Source organism: Mangifera indica, chromosome 7 (genome assembly GCF_011075055.1).
Source record: "Mangifera indica cultivar Alphonso chromosome 7, CATAS_Mindica_2.1, whole genome shotgun sequence".
Classification (NCBI taxonomy): Eukaryota; Viridiplantae; Streptophyta; class Magnoliopsida; order Sapindales; family Anacardiaceae; genus Mangifera; species Mangifera indica.
Window position 1 is genome coordinate 13,898,192 of NC_058143.1, and position 20,227 is coordinate 13,918,418.

General features: G+C 32.3%; 2 protein-coding genes and 1 pseudogene across 6 annotated transcripts; 2 read left to right on the forward strand and 1 right to left on the reverse strand.

Annotated features, from left to right (window-relative positions):
• Positions 1 to 11,241: 11,241 nt before the first annotated feature.
• On the forward strand, positions 11,242 to 13,034 carry LOC123221647 (GDSL esterase/lipase At1g54790-like). 2 transcript variants are annotated; one of them, XM_044644518.1, is made up of 5 exons: positions 11,242 to 11,643; positions 11,774 to 11,974; positions 12,058 to 12,224; positions 12,312 to 12,582; positions 12,668 to 13,034. In XM_044644518.1, the coding sequence occupies exons 1-5, from the start codon at positions 11,439 to 11,441 to the stop codon at positions 12,934 to 12,936; spliced, it is 1,113 nt and encodes a 370-aa protein (XP_044500453.1). In that variant the 5' UTR covers positions 11,242 to 11,438; the 3' UTR covers positions 12,937 to 13,034. The 2 variants fall into 2 exon arrangements, with proteins under 2 accessions (XP_044500453.1, XP_044500452.1); XM_044644517.1 differs by having other exon boundaries at positions 11,252 to 11,673.
• Positions 13,035 to 13,974: 940 nt separating this feature from the next.
• On the reverse strand, positions 13,975 to 16,226 carry LOC123220532 (annotated as a pseudogene).
• Positions 16,227 to 17,083: 857 nt separating this feature from the next.
• Positions 17,084 to 19,358, forward strand: LOC123221867. Of its 4 annotated transcripts, none has more exons than XM_044644824.1 (5): positions 17,084 to 17,470; positions 17,806 to 17,885; positions 18,227 to 18,287; positions 18,611 to 18,669; positions 19,053 to 19,358. In XM_044644824.1, the coding sequence occupies exons 2-5, from the start codon at positions 17,821 to 17,823 to the stop codon at positions 19,141 to 19,143; spliced, it is 276 nt and encodes a 91-aa protein (XP_044500759.1). In that variant the 5' UTR covers positions 17,084 to 17,470; positions 17,806 to 17,820; the 3' UTR covers positions 19,144 to 19,358. The 4 variants fall into 4 exon arrangements, 3 of the variants coding, with proteins under 3 accessions (XP_044500759.1, XP_044500758.1, XP_044500761.1); XM_044644823.1 differs by having other exon boundaries at positions 17,084 to 17,429; XM_044644826.1 differs by having other exon boundaries at positions 17,084 to 17,429; positions 19,113 to 19,358.
• Positions 19,359 to 20,227: the final 869 nt, after the last annotated feature.

Sequence of the window (20,227 nt, forward strand, 5' to 3'; positions counted from 1 at the left end):
TTGTTTTTAGTGGGGAACATCTGGTTGAATAAATGATTCCATTTTCTTCCCTCTCTCTCATATTATTTGTTAACTTTTAATGTAAAAGCACAAGTGTGAAAACTTTAATATTATTTGCACTGGCATTAATGGGGTTGAGCTCCATCGCATCCCAAAAGAAAGAAAATTACAAAAAGAGAGATGGAGGTTAGGCTTAAAAGAATATTATATAAGTATAAATATATGCATATAGAATTAGAGCAAAGTTTGTAAAGGGATATTTAACTGCAGATAGTGACTTCCTTCTATCAAACAGAATAAAGCAAAAGAGATAATAAAGTCGCCATAAAAAACAATGACAATACCCTCAAACAGGAATTGAAAAGGAAGCATAAAATAACACTCATGTTTGATCATCATAATTAATTTAATCTACCATCTTTGAATTTGGTCCCACAAACTGGAACCTCCAATGGAAGGGAATTTTTTTGCTTATTTGAAAACCATTAATGAGATCCGATTACTGATCTCTAACAGTATAATTAGCTAAATGAAAACTATGTATATAAACTTGTTTTACTCATTTGAAAAATTGAGAATTAGGTAAGACTCAGAATAATTTTTTTGATTTTCCCAGGTGTGTTTTTTATCCTTATGGCCCAAACATTCTCAACCTAATAATCAACAATGAGAAAACATAAAAATCTCTGATTTGACAAACCAACAACAGCTCAAATTGTGACCCTGACAGGAGCAAATATTATATCTCTATACTCTGTCCTACTAAAAACACAAGAAAAATGCCATTGCGACAAACAACTTTCTATTCAATCACCAAATAAAATATGTAAAATTTAGGATAGTTAAGGATGTAACTCAGCTAATGTTTGTGAACATAATAGGCCATTAAATTATGATACTCTTGAAGAAAGATTTGGGGAAAGACAATCTTGTTAACCCTTGAGGTATATAGAGAGGGAGCAATCGACATTAAGATAGAAGCGAGGGTGAGGATCATAACCGTGTATGATGTGATATTAGAGAGCTTATACGATGTTGTACCAATGAGTGTTGGAATTATTGTGTTTGTTGGGTCCATGGCATTGTCAATTTGACATGTTGGGTTGGCAATTGGCATGGTTTTGTTACTTTTACACTGCTAATGTATTGATGAAAGAAGGAAAAAGAGTAACAAAATAAGTATGCTTTGTGAATTCGAAATTTGATCTAAAATGTCATATAGATGGGCAAAATACTAAAGGTGCCAGAATGTGTTGTATGAAATTAAATTGGAGGATCTGGATTTACAATAACGGCACGAATAATTAATCAAATTAACAACCAACAATTGTTTTCTTTACCACAATAAACCAAGAAACCAAAAATGGGCCAAATAATCATAAAATAAGAACATGGAAACATAAAGTTATAAACATATTTAAGTTTGTTGACTCATGCAGCCATGCTTAGTCATATTTCTAACACTATCTTTCTTCCTTTTCCATGAAAGTACTCTTTAGAGTATAGCAACAAAAGTTCAAAACCATATTGTAGTTCTCTAAAAATCTACTTGTATTATAAAATAAAATTTAAATTATATGCTAGTTTTATGTAATTAATCTGTCTGGTAATGCCTTGCAATGATGAGAGATAAGGTAGTAATAGTATCACCAAAATCATTTTGCTTTTTGAAATTGTATGGTATTAAGAAAATTTGCAAAAAAAAAAAAAAATTTGATCTCAATCTCTTGCATACTCCTGAAACGACTCATGTATCAATTTGATTATTCCAAAAGGAAGATGTAAGGTAAATAATTTGTTTTCATGAAGATTGAAAATTTGAAAGGGATGATCCAAAGAAAGAAACAAAAGGATTTATAAATTAGATGAGAAACGTTGTACGCTTTAAAGAATTTTCAATAGAATAGGACTTAAGTCAAAACTCAACTTTTGTGAAAATACAAATGGTTAGGAATTGGTGTTCCCAAAAATCTCCTAATTATGAGTTGAAGATTTGGTGAAATTTTTCATTTTATACCTGCTATATTTGATTGAGATTGAATTTCTTATGTGATAAAATAGGCATCCAATGATAAAAAGGGAAGTGAATATCTTCTTCTACTTGGAAAAGAAACAACAGATTATACCTGTTACCAAATAATCTGTAGTTTCTAAATCATGGTTAGGAATTGCTTCAAGATGAGTATGTTGGTAGACAAACAATGCTATTTCACCTGGTTGTTAAACCAATGATATAGCTTCGCACTCAACAAAAGACTTCAAAACGAATCTTGAGTAACAAGTGATGAGCAAATAAATTCACAAATCTGAAAATGAGAATGAAAATCAGCATTGAATTAAATTGAATTTTAGGCTTTTCTGTGAAGCTTTAACATAAATTGATTATCTAGAATATATATAATTTAATTCTATGTGTATCAACTCTCTAGTTTGAATGAATAGAAGATAATTAGTAATTTGTAAATAAAAAGGTCTTCTTAAGATCATTGAAATAAAAAATCATAATTGAAGGAAATTCAAAAGAAAAAAAGGAAGAATATTATATTTTCACACTCTTATACAGAATTTGGATACATAGATAATATGTTATCCTATAATTGAGTTTTACTTTATATTTAATTGAAATTCATTTAATTATATGATGATATATTATCTATATACCTAAATTGTGTATGAAAAATGTGAATACATTATAAAAACAAATATAAACAAAATAAAAGTAAATAAAAATTATTTTAGTAAAGGAGATTAAACCTTTAGGTGCCGTTTGATTCTCAATAAACAAAGATTATCTTGATAATCTATTTTTTATTACTTATGTTACTTTATTTAGTTTGTTAGTAAAAAAATTATCAATGGTAATGTGACAGATAATATAAATGGTAATCTAATTATCATCTATATCTTAAGTATTAAAATATTACTAAAGTAATCTTGATTTTACTCTAATTATATTCTTATTTATTAATTTTTTAGGACAAAAAAAACTTTATTTTCAATTAATATAATAAGTAATATCAAAAATATTTTATAATAATTATTCTTAAAGGCATTTAAATAAAATAATATATTAGTATTATTTTATTACCTCTAACAAAACATAATAATTATTTTTATCTATCAAATTGTATTAAACATAGTATTTATTTATACCCAATAATCTTTTAAGTAATTTATCTTGAAAAAAATATTTTAATTTTAATAATAAAATATTATCTAAACGTTTCTAACTCTGATAGATTTGATGATAATGCAGAAATTTGGAGTGTCTTTCTTATGAGTCATAGCTGGAACTCTGATGGATCCAGTCACTTAATGAGAATTTAGTGGAGGTTGAATCCAGATACTGTGCTGGAACTTGGTTTAGTTTTTGTTGTTCTATTGGTTTAATTTGGAAAGACCTTATTGCAACTTGATTAGCTTCATATGTACTAGTACAATATAAGACTACTCCACCTGTTAAAACAGCTTGTTAGTGAAATGGTGTGTTTTTTGTTGAAGGAAAAATTCAACCGAAAACGCAACATTTCATTCAAATACAATTGATAATTTTTTGTTAAGTTGAAACTATTGAGATTCTGAGGATATAATGTTTCATCGAATTTCTTCCTCTTCATTTCTGCATGCCGGTTGTGTTGATATAGTTAGACAAATCAATGGCTACAGATAAGTTTTGTTTCATTTCTTGTACGACTTAATGCTTGAAGATCAAGAATAAACGTTCTTGTGGATTCTTGATTTGTATAAATTGTAAAAAATATCTCAGTTGCATAATAGTAAGAATTGGTGGCATTTTTCAATTTCTTGTTTTCCTTTTGATTCTCCTTAGTATTTTCTGGAGTTTTTCAAAGTATCAGAGCCTTTTGACAATCGTCAATGGCTGTTACAGATGCGTAACATATTTATCCTAAGTTTTAGTGCTTTGCAGAGATCTTGAAGCTGCATAATATCCACTATGCTAATAGCTACTGAACTTATCTGCATGGAATTCTCATGAAACTCTCATTTTTTACATTGATCTATGTGCTTTAAATTTTATTACACTCATTCTTTAGTTTACAAGAATAAGGTTTCAGTCTAGTAAATTTTAAATACTGGTTTTCTTGTGTGTTACATATTACAGCTTTTGCTTTAGAAATCTAAGAGTTCATATAGAATTGGCATGGGATGATCAGATACAGATTTTAGAAATTTGAATTGACCTCTCACCCACCCCCTTTTTCCAGTTGCGTTTATGGACAATTTGGTATTTCTAAAACTATATAAGCCTTTTTGGTCATCTTTTTTGAACCCGGAAATGGGGAAATGACACTGCTGATGCTACTTTTCAGTAAATGACTGTTAATAATATGCGAAATAGAAAGTGATACAGAGAAGGCCTTAAATATGTGAATCATATTTATAAGTTGCTGTGCAAAAATATCATGTCAGTTGAGCTCTAGATTTCTCCCGCTCATAAAAGATTTTATCCTTCACCTGAAAGTTAGAAGTCTATCCATTCTTTGACATTCTATTTGAATCATGAAGAATGTGAAGCTTTCCTTTGGAAATGCATGGATTATATGAAGAATGTGAAGGTTTCCTTTGGAAACTGCCATGCGACTTATCTCTCTTATTCTACTCCTTAGAGAGGAATCTCCATCATTGTTCGTGATGCAACATATAGCAGTTTTTCTTATCTAAATTGTCACTCTGAAAAAACAAAATAGCTCAATGAAGTAATTGGAGAATTTGGTTTATGTGTTGTCACTTTGATATACACTCACACACTCGCATTCCTAGTTAATGAAATAGTTTTTAAGTATTAATCATATAGCTCAATGTATTAATTATAATTGTTTGTGTTTATTAATCAACCGAAGGTGTAACTGTAGGAGCCAAGGCAGCTGATGTTCGCTAGCATTGCTATTTTCATTCCAATTGTAAGTCTTCCAACTCAAAAGGGTGTATATATCTCATTAAGTTAAGAGACAATGGATGAAGAGTGTACTTCAAACATATTAACTACTTCTAAACAATCTACCAAGTCCAATTGTGGCAACACTTTAAAAAAATTATGAATGAGACTACTCATAAGCTTGAACACGCAAAATGTATGTATTGTCTAAAGGTGTTGGTATATAATGTGGCTAATGGTATTTCGGTGATGTGCAAACACTTGATATATTGTAAGAGAAAACTTAAGAATATAGATAAAAGTAAAAACTTCTCTCAACCAACAGAACCATAAACAAAAAACAAACTAATTAAATGAACATGTTAAGACACAAATATTTGATGGAGTTGTAAGAAAAAGAATATGTGCAAAACAAAATAGGGTTACAAAGTTACTTGAAAGAGAGTTGTGAATACATCATAACGATTTTGATATTTTGGATTAGTGAAAGTTGAATACACCCAAATTTAGGGTTTTATAGTTTATAACAAGAGATGCCTTCGTTGTTCTAGTGTCAATAATTGCTTTACGATCAACTTTAAGTACATTGGGTTGAGTACTAAACCAATTTCAAAGTCACTTAACTCCACCAATCATGAAAACCTTAATTTGTGAACAAGATTGGTTAAGATATTCACATACATCGATCCAAGTTAAACATTATCTAGAGGATTCGAAACTTATGATTTAGGTTAGTTAAATATTTTAATATGTTACTCTAATATCAATTGAATAAATTAATTGATTTTTTTGTATTTAGTTTGTAGAGATGATTGTTAAACATATTAATATCAATGAATCTTCTTGTTATTATAACAATATTTATCGATCACTATACATTTACTATCAACTTAGAATATTTTCGATATTATAGTTATATTTATTAATTATCAGACATAATATCAATAATAAATATTTTTATTGTTATAATTATATTTATTGGTCATTAAAAATTGAAAATGTGGTAGTTAGGCCCAAGGACTATTTCCCACCTAAGGTTTAGTGAAAGGATAAATTCTCATCCGTTAATTTTCAAAAACTCAAATGCCTATATATCTATTAAAATTCACTATTAGATCAAGGGTAAAATTATCATTAGCTAAAAATATTAAAAAAACTAAAAAATTGTCACATTCCCCCCAAGGTTTAAAAACTAATGTTCCTCCCCCCCTAAACAATTTTTTTCAGTTTAACTAAATTTTTTTCACCCCCGAATTAGGGTTTCCCCCATATTATTCTCTTTTACAGTCACACCCTAATTTTTTGAAACTTTCAGTTTCACCCCTTTTTGAGTTTCATTCTGCAGATAACTTTTCAATGACCATTCTTCCTCCATCTTTGGTGACAACCACTGCTTCAAACAAAGTTGTCATCGCTTCTATTCTTCCTTCTAGGTGCTCTCTCTTCCCGATGACACTATTAACAGATCGACGAACACAAAATCATCGAGAGGAAATACGTCATTATTCAACCATAACGTTTGAGTTCTCTTTAGTCTCCTCATCGACAATAACTTCTCCCTCTGTAGGCGTCATGCTTGAAGTTGGCAACCAACTGGATGAAATTCCCATGGAGAGGAGATGCATGGCAAACTTGAGAGAAGAGAAATAGCATCGCATCTTCACCGGAGGATCACTCGAGCATCAAAGAGAAGGCAAGGTTGACAACAAGTTAGTCTCAAGCAAAGGATGATGCTAGATATGGTGGGAGAAGTCATCGGAATTTTAAAACCCTAGTTGGAAAATCTAAAGTTGAAGGATAGGGGGTCAAATAAAGTTTTCAAAAGTTTGAGGGGTGGTTGAATGAGAAAAAGATGAAGCCCTAGATAGGGAAAAAGTAATATTTTAAAGCTAAACTCAGGGGGAATTGTCATATTTTTAAACCTAGGGGAAAATGTGATAAATTTTTAATTTTTTAAATATTTTTTATTAAATGATAATTTTACCTTTAACCATAACAAAGAATTTTAATAGATGAGTGGGTATTTAGGTTTTTGAAAGTTAATGGGTGGGAATTTGTCCTTTCACTATACTTTCATACTCTTTCACTTAATGAAATTCACAAACAAAAGCGAATAATGGGAGGGAATCTGACTTTTTGAAACTTAAAAGGTAGAAATTTTCATTTCAACAAATATTGGGTGAGAAATAGTCTTTTGACCTATGAAATATTCTTAAATGTTTTGACATGTAATTGAAATTATAAATGGATAATTAAATCAGTATCGTTCGAGATGTTGTTGTTATCTATTTTACCAAGTTTCACAAATTCAATGTTAATGATTATATTTTGCATATATCTTTTTTTCACTAAATTAATTGAGAATCAAATTTTCATGATTAATATTCATCTTACCATAATGGCAAAAGCCCTATTATTATTTTAATGACAAGTAAATATAACTATAATGATTAGAATATTTATCATTGTGACAATTTTTAATGACACATAAATATAGTTTTGATAATGGGAATAACTACCAGGCCAAAGGACTATATTCCCCTCACCCTTGTATTTCTATTTCCTTTTGCAAAAGAATGAAAAAGTGTTTTTAGGTCAAGCCTAAGTGGAAAAATGTAACTTAGTTATTATCTTTTATGGTTTCCATGTTGCGAGTCAAATTCACTTTCTAGAATGGTGATTGTAGTATTCTAAATTCCGTTGTGAGCCTAATATGCAACCTTATGATTTGAACTTTGGTGGGATTCTTATTTATATTTAACAAAGACAAAACAATCAACAATAATGTTTATGCCTGGCAAACAAGCAGGGGGTTTAAATAAAAAATATGGCTACTAGGTTTTCATTTTAGGCATTAGTTGTGGTCTCTTCCTTTTTCTTTTTCCAAAAACAACAGTCTTTCTTGAAATGATCAGGCAATCCACAAAAGAATCAAGTTTCTTCTTTCTTTGATTTCTTGCCCTTTTGTCTAGCACCAGAACCATGGTAAGCTCTCTTATATTTGCAGACTTGGAAGATTGTTTTTCTTTCACCATGTTTCAATTTCGTGTAGTTATTCCATTTCCATAACAGGCCAATTATCAACCATTTTAGAAGAATTAAAACATGAAATAAGGAATTTCTTACTTGTTGCAATATTATTATTAGTGCCTGCCACAGTTCTCTTGCAATATGCACATTTGATAAAAGTCAAACAATGCTTCTGGCATTGCATTCAACATGTTCCCTCTGCAGATTTCATCATCAAGTTTGAATTTCTGCCTCGGTTCAACAATGGTTTCATTCTCCTTTTTCTCAGGTTTTGGAGTGTCAACACATAAATAACTTGTGAAAACACCAACAGAAAATGAATCCTTCTTTGCCAGAGAATGAAATTCCCTCCATCAAATCTCTCCAACTTCACAAAGTCAGTAGCCATCTCCCTCATGGTATGAAATGCTACCATTTTGTTGCAAACAGTAAGCCAGAAAACTTCCTTTAGATTGTTAGTGCGGACAGGCTTAAGGCTACAATGGGTAGGCTTTCTTCTGTAGCAAGTAGGCTTCCTTCTTTTATCAACTATTATTAGATTTGCGAATTTCTTTAGGATACAATAAAGCACTTGCTTATGTTATAAACTTAACAAAAGCAGCCTACAGAATTATGCTGTTTTTTAGAATTGTAGGGTCAAAAGTAGTTGATTTCTTTCAGAAAAAATCAACACCTTATAGAGGATCAAATTAGAGCAGTTAGGACAGTTGATAAACTGCTAAAAACTTTTCAAAACTTCTACGATTTAGACAAGAAACTGTTGAAAATTTAGACAAGAAAATTCATGTTTGAAAACCGTTGGAATTTGGATAGCATACAACTGCTAATAAGAGAGTTCATTCTCCTTTCTTCTATAATTACCACTTGAGAGCTGATTTTAAATTGGGCATTTTATTCATGGGCTAGAGCAGGGTCAAGGAATTGTGGTGGCATTATGTTGTTTTCATTTGAGTATAGACGTTGGTAAAAGAAAGGCCCATGTATTTTGCCCACTATTCAAAGAAAGAATGGTGTTACTTTTGATATTACACTTAATTTTGATAACTCAGTTATTAAAATTAAGCGTATATAACATTGTTCTTTCTTTGAATAGTGGACAAGTTGATGAGGTATGAGATTGTGTCAAGAGCTACTTGTGTGCTATGTGATAGACATGATGAAGACATAAACCACTTAATTTATTTGCTTTGAACTTTGATAGTCCCTCAAGAGAAGTAGATTCTTTTGTAGTTGTTGTGTGAGTTTCTTGTTTGCTCCCTTACCGTTCGGAAAACGGTGAGTATAGGTTGTTTAGAGCTCTTTTTTGAAGGCTTTTTTTCCCTTTTTTTTTATTAATATATTTTCTTACTTGCCAACAAAAATTTGATAACTCAGTTAGATACTCAAATAATACATCATTATATGATTAAATATTTAATTGGGTATGCAATTAGATGTTTAATCATATAATGATATAACATCTAAGTATTTAATTAGATATTTAAAATTAAATTCAGATAATTATGTTGTTAATGAAGGTTAACACCTTTGCAGCTTAGCTTAAACAATCTCTCTCTTCCAATTGCTTTCTATAATATCTTCAAGAATTTATCAACAATATCCGGTCATGGAATAATAAATTAGGTATTTGAAAGGTCAAAGGACTATTTTCCACTCAAGTTTTAGTCTATTCATAAAAATACATCTACGATATTTTAAAAACCTAAATATCTATCTATAAGCCAACTTCTATTATAAACTAGGGTAAATAATCATTTTACTACTAAATCTTTCCTAAAAATTTATATCATTTTCCTCCTTAATTTAGAAAACTAACAATTTCCCTACATGATTAACCTTGAAACGCTGCATTTTTCCCCTAGAGTTTTTTCTTCCATCTCTAGTGACCCGATGCTTTTCTCGCCATTAGCCAACCTTTCTAGCATCTTCTTCTTCCGTTGTTGGTGTTTCCATTGAACCAATTTTGACGATTTATCTTCATTCGATGAAATTGATCAGGTGGGAACATCAACGACAGGAGAAGAAGATGGTAGGAAGGTCGGCGAATGGTAAAAATGACATTCGGTTGTCAAAGATGGAAGAAAAAAAACCTTAAAGGAGAAATTGGTAGTTTTATAAATTAAGAGGAAAAAATGATACAAATGTGATACCCTTAGGCGAATCCCACATCGACAAAGCACGGGAGAGATGCTGGGTCTGTGTGTGCTCTGTCTATGGATCCCACATTGGTTAGTAGTGGGAGAATTGGATTGGTTAAATAGCATGTGAGCTTCTTAACTGTTAAGACGCGTTTTGGGTTGCAAAGCCCAGAAGCAAACCCATGATGGACTGTGTGTCCAAAGTGGACAATATCTTAACAGTGGGCTGGGTTATTGGACCTGGGGTGTTACAAATGGTATCAGAGCAACTCCGCGTGTCCTCTTGAACGATGGTGGGGCAAACCTCAGCGAGGACTCTGAGTCTCGTAAGAGGGGGTGTATGTGATACCCTTAGGCGAATCCCACATCGACAAAGCACGGGAGAGATGCTGGGTCTGTGTGTGCTCTGTCTATGGATCCCACATTGGTTAGTAGTGGGAGAATTGGATTGGTTAAATAGCATATGAGCTCCTTAACTGTTAAGACGCGTTTTGGGTTGCAAAGCCCAGAAGCAAACCCATGATGGACTGTGTGTCCAAAGTGGACAATATCTTAACAGTGGGCCGGGTTATTGGACCTGGGGTGTTACAACAAATTTTTAAGATTTAATTATAAAATGATAATTTTACCCTTATTTCTAACAAAAAAATTCTAATAAAAGTTAACCTATAAATGGATGGTTGAGTTTTTGAAACATCACATATGTGTTTTTGAAAATATATTAAAACTTGAGTGAGAAATAATCCAGTAGCCTATTCGAAATAATCACTGTTTACTCCATGCTTTCGTCATCTAATTTACAACCTAGACAATAAAATTGGAACAAAATATTGTTATTTATTATGATACTTGAAAAGAGAAATTTATTTTCTAGTACCCCAGGTGCAAAATTTCTCTTTGACTTAAAAATAAAGAAGTTTTAGAACATTATTAAATTACTACAGTCATTTCAGTTGTTATTTTGTACATCCTTGCCTTGAATATAGAGCAAGTAGACAATTTGATGATAGGCAAAAAAAAGATAGTGATGTGTCTGTTTTTGGCTCTCACAGACCCCTTTCTGTAAGTTAAAGCAAAACTTTCACTCCCATTTTGCACAAACAAGCCACCCAGCCTTCTCTTCTCATTACAAAGTTTTTTATACCCTTTTGGGATTCGGTTGTTGGCCAGTTACATTCATACTCTATCACCCAAATTCTGACCTTCTTATTCATTCCAATCCCCATTGCTTTTTCAATATAAGAAATACTTTGTTTTGGCTTTTCTTTTTAAGTTTTCTATAATTTGAAGCAAACTCAGACAGACTAGACCCCAACCAGACTACCTTCATAAGTTGTAACTACAAGCTCTCTTGCTGAAGCTCCTTCATCTCCATGGCTACCAAATCCTGGATTCTGCAAATCTTGTCCTTCATCCCCTTGTTGCTCCCTGTAACTTATTCTCTTGACTTCAACTTTCATGCTGTTTTCAACTTTGGAGATTCCAATTCTGACACTGGTGCTCTCATTGCTGCTGCCATTGAACACATTGATCCCCCTTTTGGACAGAGTTATTTCCGCAAACCATCTGGGAGATACAGTGATGGCCGTCTCATTGTTGATTTTCTTAGTACTTTCCAACCGTTTTTAACAGCCCTTTATGCATTTACATCTCAACTCTGTTTCCTTCCAATTAGATATTTTACTTGTTTGCATAATTTTATTTGCAGTGGATGCAATGGATTTGCCTTTTCTGAATGCATATCTGGATTCAATTGGCACTCCAAGTTTCCAAAAAGGATGCAATTTTGCAGTTGCAGGATCAACTATACTTCCAGCGAATCCAACATCGGTTAGTCCATTTTCATTGTGGTATCAGGTGAATCATTTGATTCGTTTGAAGCATCGCGCTCTCGAGTTGCCAGCTAAAGGTTTGTTATTATATACATGGATCCTCTAAGTTTGGCATAACTTATTTAACTCTATAAAGGAACCACCCAAATTTTGATTACAGGTAAAAAATATAACAAGTTCATTCCACTGGAAGACTATTTCACCAAGGGGCTTTACATGCTCGACATAGGCCAGAATGATCTTGCAACTGCATTTTATTCCAAAACATTAGATCAAATTCTTGCCTCCATTCCAAGAATTTTAGCAGAATTTGAGACTGGCATAAAGGTCAGATTGGGGACACTGGCATATCGTATTTCATTTTCAATCAACTACTCCATTTGAGTTTTAATTCAGTTAACAATTGTTTTCCAGAGGCTATACGATGAAGGGGCTAGAAATTTTTGGATTCACAACACAGGACCACTTGGTTGCTTAACTCAAAATGTTGCTAAATTTGGGACTGTTCCATCAAAGCTTGATGAGCGAGGATGTGTAAGTGAACATAACCAAGCTGCGAAATTTTTCAATACCCACCTTCACGCTCTCTGTAAGAAACTGCAAGGCGATTTCCCAGACTCGGACATCACATATGTTGATATATACACAATAAAATTAAACCTCATTGCAAATTTTTCGCGATATGGTTAGTACAGCTAAATTTGTTTCACTCTTCCCATTTCAGGAATTTTTAGAACTAGTTGATCCCTTTTCGCTATTTCTCATTGCAGGTTTCGAGCAACCTATAATGGCATGCTGCGGACTTGGAGGTCCACCATTGAACTATGACAGTAGGATTTCTTGTGGACAGACAAAAGTTATAAATGGGAGCTCAGTGACGGCCAAAGCATGTCCAGACAGCACTGAGTATGTGAGTTGGGATGGAATTCATTACACAGAAGCTGCAAATCAATATGTTTCATCGCAGATTCTCACTGGGAAATATTCTGATCCACCTTTCTCAGATAAAATGCCTTTCCTTCTTAAACTCAAGTTCTGAAGACATGTTGTGGTAGTTTCAGAAACTATCTTATTTATCCTATGGATTTCAATCTAAACTTGCCAAGTTATTTATCAATATTAAGTATTAACTAGTCACTAATCTAAGATAACACCAGGGGTTAGAAAACTAATAAAATATTAAAACTTTTAAATTGAAGACTCGAATTGGAGTCTTTACTATGTTCGTGAAACCCTGAAAAAATTAATTAACAAAAAAAATAAGTCACCAATATGAGATTATAGAGGAGGATCCAATCTTATCCATTACCTCATAATATTAATCCAATTCAATCAAATCCAAGTATCCTCTTGTATATAATTGGTAACTATCAGGCCAACTCAAAGCTAAATGCCCTCCTGCTCTACAATGCCTACTAACCCTTGCATTCTCCAAATCTTCAACATTGTTAAAAGTGGTTCATATTTAAAAAATTGTTCACTAAGTTTCAGAATTTGAGAAAATTTAGTTGGATTACAATTGTAATTTTGGGATACTAAATATTAGGTAACTTTAATTGATTGCTAATTATCATTGATTTTAACTTCGATGAGTGTGCAAACCAATTCAAAGTTGTGAGCAAGTTAATTAATTTCAAAACACATAGTATCAAAGCTAAACCAAGATGAGTGGATTGAGCATTCATGCAAATTTCGACCAGTTCAACTGTAAAAGGAATTTCAGTTTGTGAAAATTGAGGGTTTCAAACCTATTGACATATAATGAGATGCACAAGGCACAAGAGGTATGAAGCCAACCAACATGGATTTGGAAGAATGGCAAGACGAGGAGACTGTTACCTTCAATGCTGTCCACAAGTGTTTGGAAGATTCAATGATTAAAAAGGTTTGTGACTAAAATGGAAGGACTTATTTATATCTAAAAACAATTATTCATAAACCACGACCTATTCCACTTTATAATGGAAGAGGGTGAAAACTTAGGAGAACACAATTTGATTCAATTAAAATGCCAATAATATTTGGTCGTCGCATATTTCTTTATCATTACAACCAATATGTATTTATTGATGTAATCTCCAAGAATTTCTCTCCCAATTTTTGAAATAAAAATTCATAAAGTATTACACATTTTGAGTTCAAACACAAAAATTTGTAATTATCCTCCTACTGCAAATTTCTTGTCTGTAAAATATATTGAAATAATTTGTGTAACCACTGTTTACAAGTTCCTTCTCAAGCAAGTAACTTGACAGGCCTTAAAAAAGCTGATATATCAGTCACTTCTTGGAGACATAAGCATAGTTTTGTGCCATTGGAACGACAAAAGCAATCACCAACAAACCTCTAATCACAAGAGTGAATTGTCCCCGGTTCTCTTCTGTCTCTTCCTGCTCCTGAAATTGGATTCTCGTTTATTATCCTTAAACTTCGGCCACCCAGGATCTGGAAGTCCATCGATTGCAGCTGCTAGCCTCTTGGCTGAGCTATACACTGCTTCATTGTACTTTTCTTCCGTCGCCAATACTAAAACGATCAAAGAGTACAATACCTTAAAAGAACCTCAGAAAGGAAAATTGCCATTGCAAATGGACATGATAGAAGGAAAAACTCAAAGCATCCAGGGGCAATTTAGTTACATTTCTCATCTCAAAAACTAATAGCTGGAAGCATGAATATATACAGAATGTCCAGAAAGTTATTGTTTAAAAACAAATTCAATTTCAGAATCTTTTTAGTGGTCAGAGCCATCAGCTATTATGATTCACATAGCAAAAGCCAAAAAGTAATAAAGTAGTAAAATTCAGCACATTCCAGAACAAAGTTTCTCTCGAGTCAGACATTATCTTGAACAAGAATGAACAAAAACACATAACAATACAATCTCTACCCAGTTATGATCTAATTTTATACCCCTCATATTTTTTCAGCCCCTATGGGCAAAACAGCATAATCTCTGCCAAGTCTTCCATTTTTATTCGCCTAACAGTGATGAATATAGTTGTTCTTTTCCAAATGATTTTCAAGTTTTCTGGGATAATTTAATTACTATAGCTGTTCCCCACCAAGTATAATTAGAAGATAGCAGTTTTGTCATAAGTATGAAAAGGAAATGTCTAATTACCAGGAAGGTTCTCAGATACAGTAGCATCAAGAACATTTTCTCCAACAGCTCGGACAAATGCAGGGCCACCAGTGACTGCCCCCTCCTTTTGACTGGTAATAAGCACAACAATGCCCTTGTTATTTCCCTCTTCAACAGAAGGATACCATTTCTCTAACACTTGGTCAGCATACTCAAAAGCATCAGCTTTGCTCTGAAACCAATTATCATCAATGATCAATATCCAAAATCACAACCAACAAGCAGTAAAATTCTTGAAATTCATACTTCTGTACATAAATTTGCAAATCATTTCAATCATTTATACAACAAGACAACGGAAACCTCTTTTTAATAGTTGTTGTTCCTTGTGATCAAACTAATCATTTCCTTATCAAACTAAGTGACATTTATAATTGCATTTATGTACTTCAGCAATCCACAGTATACCCGCAAATACTTAAATTCAGATAACAAACAACCCCATTTCTTCAAAACAACAAAAGGGCGTCTCAAAAGCATCAAAACTCACATAATACTTCACTAACAAATGCATCCTAACAAGCAAAAAACACCGACACAGAACCAGAACTTACGGTGAGCTTCCTAACAGTGATGAAGCTAATCCTGAAGTTCTTTCTAGACTAAGCTGTTTCAAGTCAGACCTTGTGACCCTACTAAGCACACCAGCATCATGAACTACATATGAATCTTTTGGTGGACCTTCATTGATGACATCAAATTCGGATGCTAGTGCATTGCCTGAGTACACAAGTGGGCAAAAGTTGAGTGCTAAAGACAGAGCTAAAGCTGCTAACCCGTGTTGTGCATGAGTAAACCAGCTTCCGGGTATTGGAGATGATGCCTTTAGCTGTTGAAAAGACTGTTTTTTGAGACTGCAAGTAACGGTGTTAGTGTAAGAAAGTGAACTTGATCTCTGCTGTAAAGAGGGTGACAAGAGGGTCTTTGGAGAGGAAGGTTTTGGGTTGAGAATTGGGGAGAGTCGATGGGGGGAAAGAATAGTTTCCATGGCAGAGTTAAGGAGGTGAAATGGTGATATGAGAGAGGAAAGAATTTGAGAAAAATAAAAAAACAGTCTTGCATCTTACACTGACTTAAACTGTTGTTCATTTGGGTGGTTGGAATTGGCTTGTTTTTATGATTGATTGGCTGAATTTTGAATGAGGATAATGTCTCTCTGTCTCAACCATGGAAAGAGCCGAGGGCATCTTGGAACTTACAAGTCACCAAATATCTTCCCCTCAATTGGGTTCTACCCTGGTCAGTAAATATGAAGACATAAAAAAATGGTATATGAATTATATAGATATAATACATAAATAATAAAAATTATGTTTACAAAAAAATGTTTTTAAAATTTACATACGAAAAAAGTATAGAATATATATATATACGGGTTTAATATGACACATTCTTAATAATATGTTTATAAAAATATAATAATATCAAAATAATTTTAGTATCTTTTACGAATCTTTTATTAAAAATTAATATAATAATTCAAATATAAAATATTTAATTAATTGTTGAACATAATATAACATAATACATAATCAAAATTCTTTATACAATAAGTAATATATTGATAAATTGGAAAAAATAAACAAATTAATCAGTTTGAATTTTATACTTTAGATCAGAGTGAATCTTTGTAAAGTCATAGTGAAGGAAAATGCAAAATTAGGACTTTGAACTGAGAATGAAATGTTGTTTGGTATATTTTAAATGATAGTGACATTTTCATAAAAAATAAAAAATAGAAGGGACAACTTTATACTTTAAGTTTAGCTAAAAATTAAAAAATATGATAAAAATACGATAAACATAAAATATGATGTATAATTCGTATTTAATACGAAAATGATATACAATACGATAAAAATTCTTTTAAATATATTTAATACACTAATAATATAGAAACACAAATAATACTTAAATAATACGCGTATTTACCATCTATAGTTCTACCCCTAAACAATAAAAACTTAAATAAACAATATCTCAAAACTACCCTTCTTGTGCTTATTATATGAAAATCTAAACTGTGTTCCATATCATCTGCGTCCATTGTCACCACCCATGAATGCTATCTTCACTCTCTCATGGACATTCTTCTCTCTCTTCCCCTCTTTTCACCCACTCTGCAAAGCCCAAACTGAATTATTGTTCCACCACCAACAACATATCTCAAAACACAAACCTTACAAAGAGACATTTGATTCTCAGAACTTCTTCACTTTGTTTCATTTCATTGGCCACACAACACCCTCTTCCACATTATTTAGCTGAGCCTTCGCCTCCTTCAAAAATCGATTTTTCTTTTTTCTGGCATTGCGAATAAATGTCCTGGTTCCAGTTCTCTGGTGATGGATTCGCTAATAGAATTTGAAGATATCATGGAGCCTGAGGTACATTCTATTGACAACAGATTGTATTTTATACATTGAAGGTTTTTTTTTTTTTCATTTTTTTACAACTGTGGAGGTGTATTGCACTTATAAATTTGTGTAGCATTGTATGGATGTGATATTAGTTCATGTTGTCTAAAAAAATAGTGTTATGTACACAATTTTTAGTTGAAAATTAAAAATAAAACATCTAATCATATGATAACAAATTATTATTTGTACATATAGTTTTATAGTACCCGAAACTGAAAGTATATGCTTCAAAGCTCTTCGTTGATTCCTGGAACTGTTACCACAAAATCAAATAATCTATGTAATATTTCTCTATCAACTTAAAATTTTTTCATTGACCAAGGGAAATGCTCAATGTTCTTAGGATTACGATGCTGGGATGTCTCTACACGGGGATAAGGCAAAGCCAAAGACCTTTGCTGCACGTTTTGCGGCCACTGATGGGTATTAATTTTTCTTTTGATGTATTTTAATTGTGAGGACATATTTTTGGATATTATATTGAACTCAATTTTCGAATACAGAATATTGAGACACAACTCTATTTTTTGACCTGTTTGGTTAATGATTGTTAATTTTGAAATAGATAAGAGGCACAAGTACATTGGGCAAAAATTTGTACTTTTTGCAGTATCCTTTGTTGGTTTTAGATATTTTCCTTGTTTTGTTTCTTGAAATGTCAAAAAAGAGGTCATTTCTGTTGGAGTCAGAGTTTCTTACATAGAGTAGCTGAACATGATGCTCTCAAAATTTGATCCTAAAATATTCAATTTTGGTTGATTCAGATCTGAGGTCTTGAGTGTTGTAATTCGGCCATCCAATCAACTCAAAATCACTTTCTTGGAGGTGTGTCTGGCCATCATGGCTATTTTCTTTCTATGTTTTCATGCAAATTTGTCACATTAATGTGTTTATTATAGTTTGTTGGTCTTTTCCAGGCATGTCATGGTTTGATCCTCCTTTTTTTTTTCCTTCTTCTTGCAGCCAAGTTTGTATTTTAATGTATCTTTGTAACTTTTCTCTCTGGTGGTGTAGTCGTTTTCTTGTCATTTTCTCTCTTTTTGTGATCTATCAATTGTGACATGAGAACTAATGGCCTCAATCTTATCTTGATTTGTCGCCCATTTGTTATTTCTTGTACTGGTACTGACTGTAATATACACTGTCAGGGGGTTCAACTTTATACTCTGCCAGAACAAATAAAGATAAAAGAAGAGGAAGGCTTCAAGTAAGTTTACCTTCAACTGATGCCTTGCTTCTTGTAAATTATCAGTAAATAATGCTACTTTAGTAATGCTATTGTCAAGAGGGAAATTATGGCATATTCTTTGTCTCTAAGATGAATAATTCAACAGAACAAGACAGGCCCCCGCAATCTGTCAAGCATTAGCTAAAATTGCATCTCATAAAAATCAAGTGCTCTGGATTTGGTTGGTACTATATATGTTGCACATTGAAAATTGAACCATATGTTTTTGACTTACATAATACCTGATTTATGCTATTTTTCTGTTTGATTTATAACTTTTATCGCTCAATTTTTGCATCATTGTGAACAAAGACAAACCAAATCCTTCTTTGCGTCAACGAAACATACCATTTTGTCTGCAGATTGCGTTCACTTGATCATGCTGCTCATTGTTCTGAAACTTCTGTGTCAATGTGGCGCAGCCTGCAATTGGATATCACTAAGCATCTTTGAGATTCGATCATTAGCCACAAATATGGAACTTTATGGATCAGACTATCCTATAATCATTCAGCTTAGCCAATGGTTAGCTTTTTTATAGATGTAACTCCTAATACCGCCTGCTAAACAGCTTGTAGCGTATAGAGTTTTAACAGAACTTGAACGAAGCTTGTTGTAAGTGGTCATTCATGTTCAAATGATTTTGAGAAGTTCCTTCAATTTTCTAACTATCGGGTAATTATTTTCAGCATTATGGGGTAAATTGGACTGAATTTTCTACGGACACAGATCGTTCCTCTTAATTTTACTTACTAATGTACCACATTACACATCTATTATTTATTAAAAGGCAAAAACTTGGATTTTCGGATACACTGAATAACCTATGAAATCACTTTTTTATTACTCTTACCAAATTCTATTTCCCTTTATTTATCTGGGAACATCTGGGAAAGTCACTGGACTTATCTGGGAACATCAATGCTTTTCATGCAAGCCATCCAACTTGAGTTTTTGTTAGTTTGTGAATGACAATGAAATAGCCATGTGATAAGCTGTTGTCCCTTTCTAACCTGCAACTCGGGGAAGAAGAATCCAAACCCTTTTTGTAGATTGAACTTGCTCAAACTTACATTTAAATACATGATGTACTCGTCTCATGATTTGCTGGTTGTATATATAATAATAATAATTTTGAAAAAGACTCCCTCTGTTGCCTCTAATTTGCTTCCATATAAATCACAATTTTCTTTTAGTACTGACTCATTTTTTCAGCTGTTGGGGTACAATAAGTACCACAAATATAGTGAATGTACTTATAAAATGGCCAAAAGACTTATTTTCTCAAAAACACTTGTAGGGTTCTAAAGGCTTAAACACCCATCTATGAGTCGTTAAACATACTCAAAATCGTTAATTATAAATTATAAAGGATAAAAATATTATTTTATCACTAAACCTTCAAAGTTTATATCATTTTCCTTGTTTGGTTTGAAAAACTAATAATTTCCCCTTAGCATTTAAGTTTTGAAAAATTCACTTTTCTCCAACTCTAAGTTTTCATACTTTTCAAATTTTTTCTTTTCCAACTATCCCC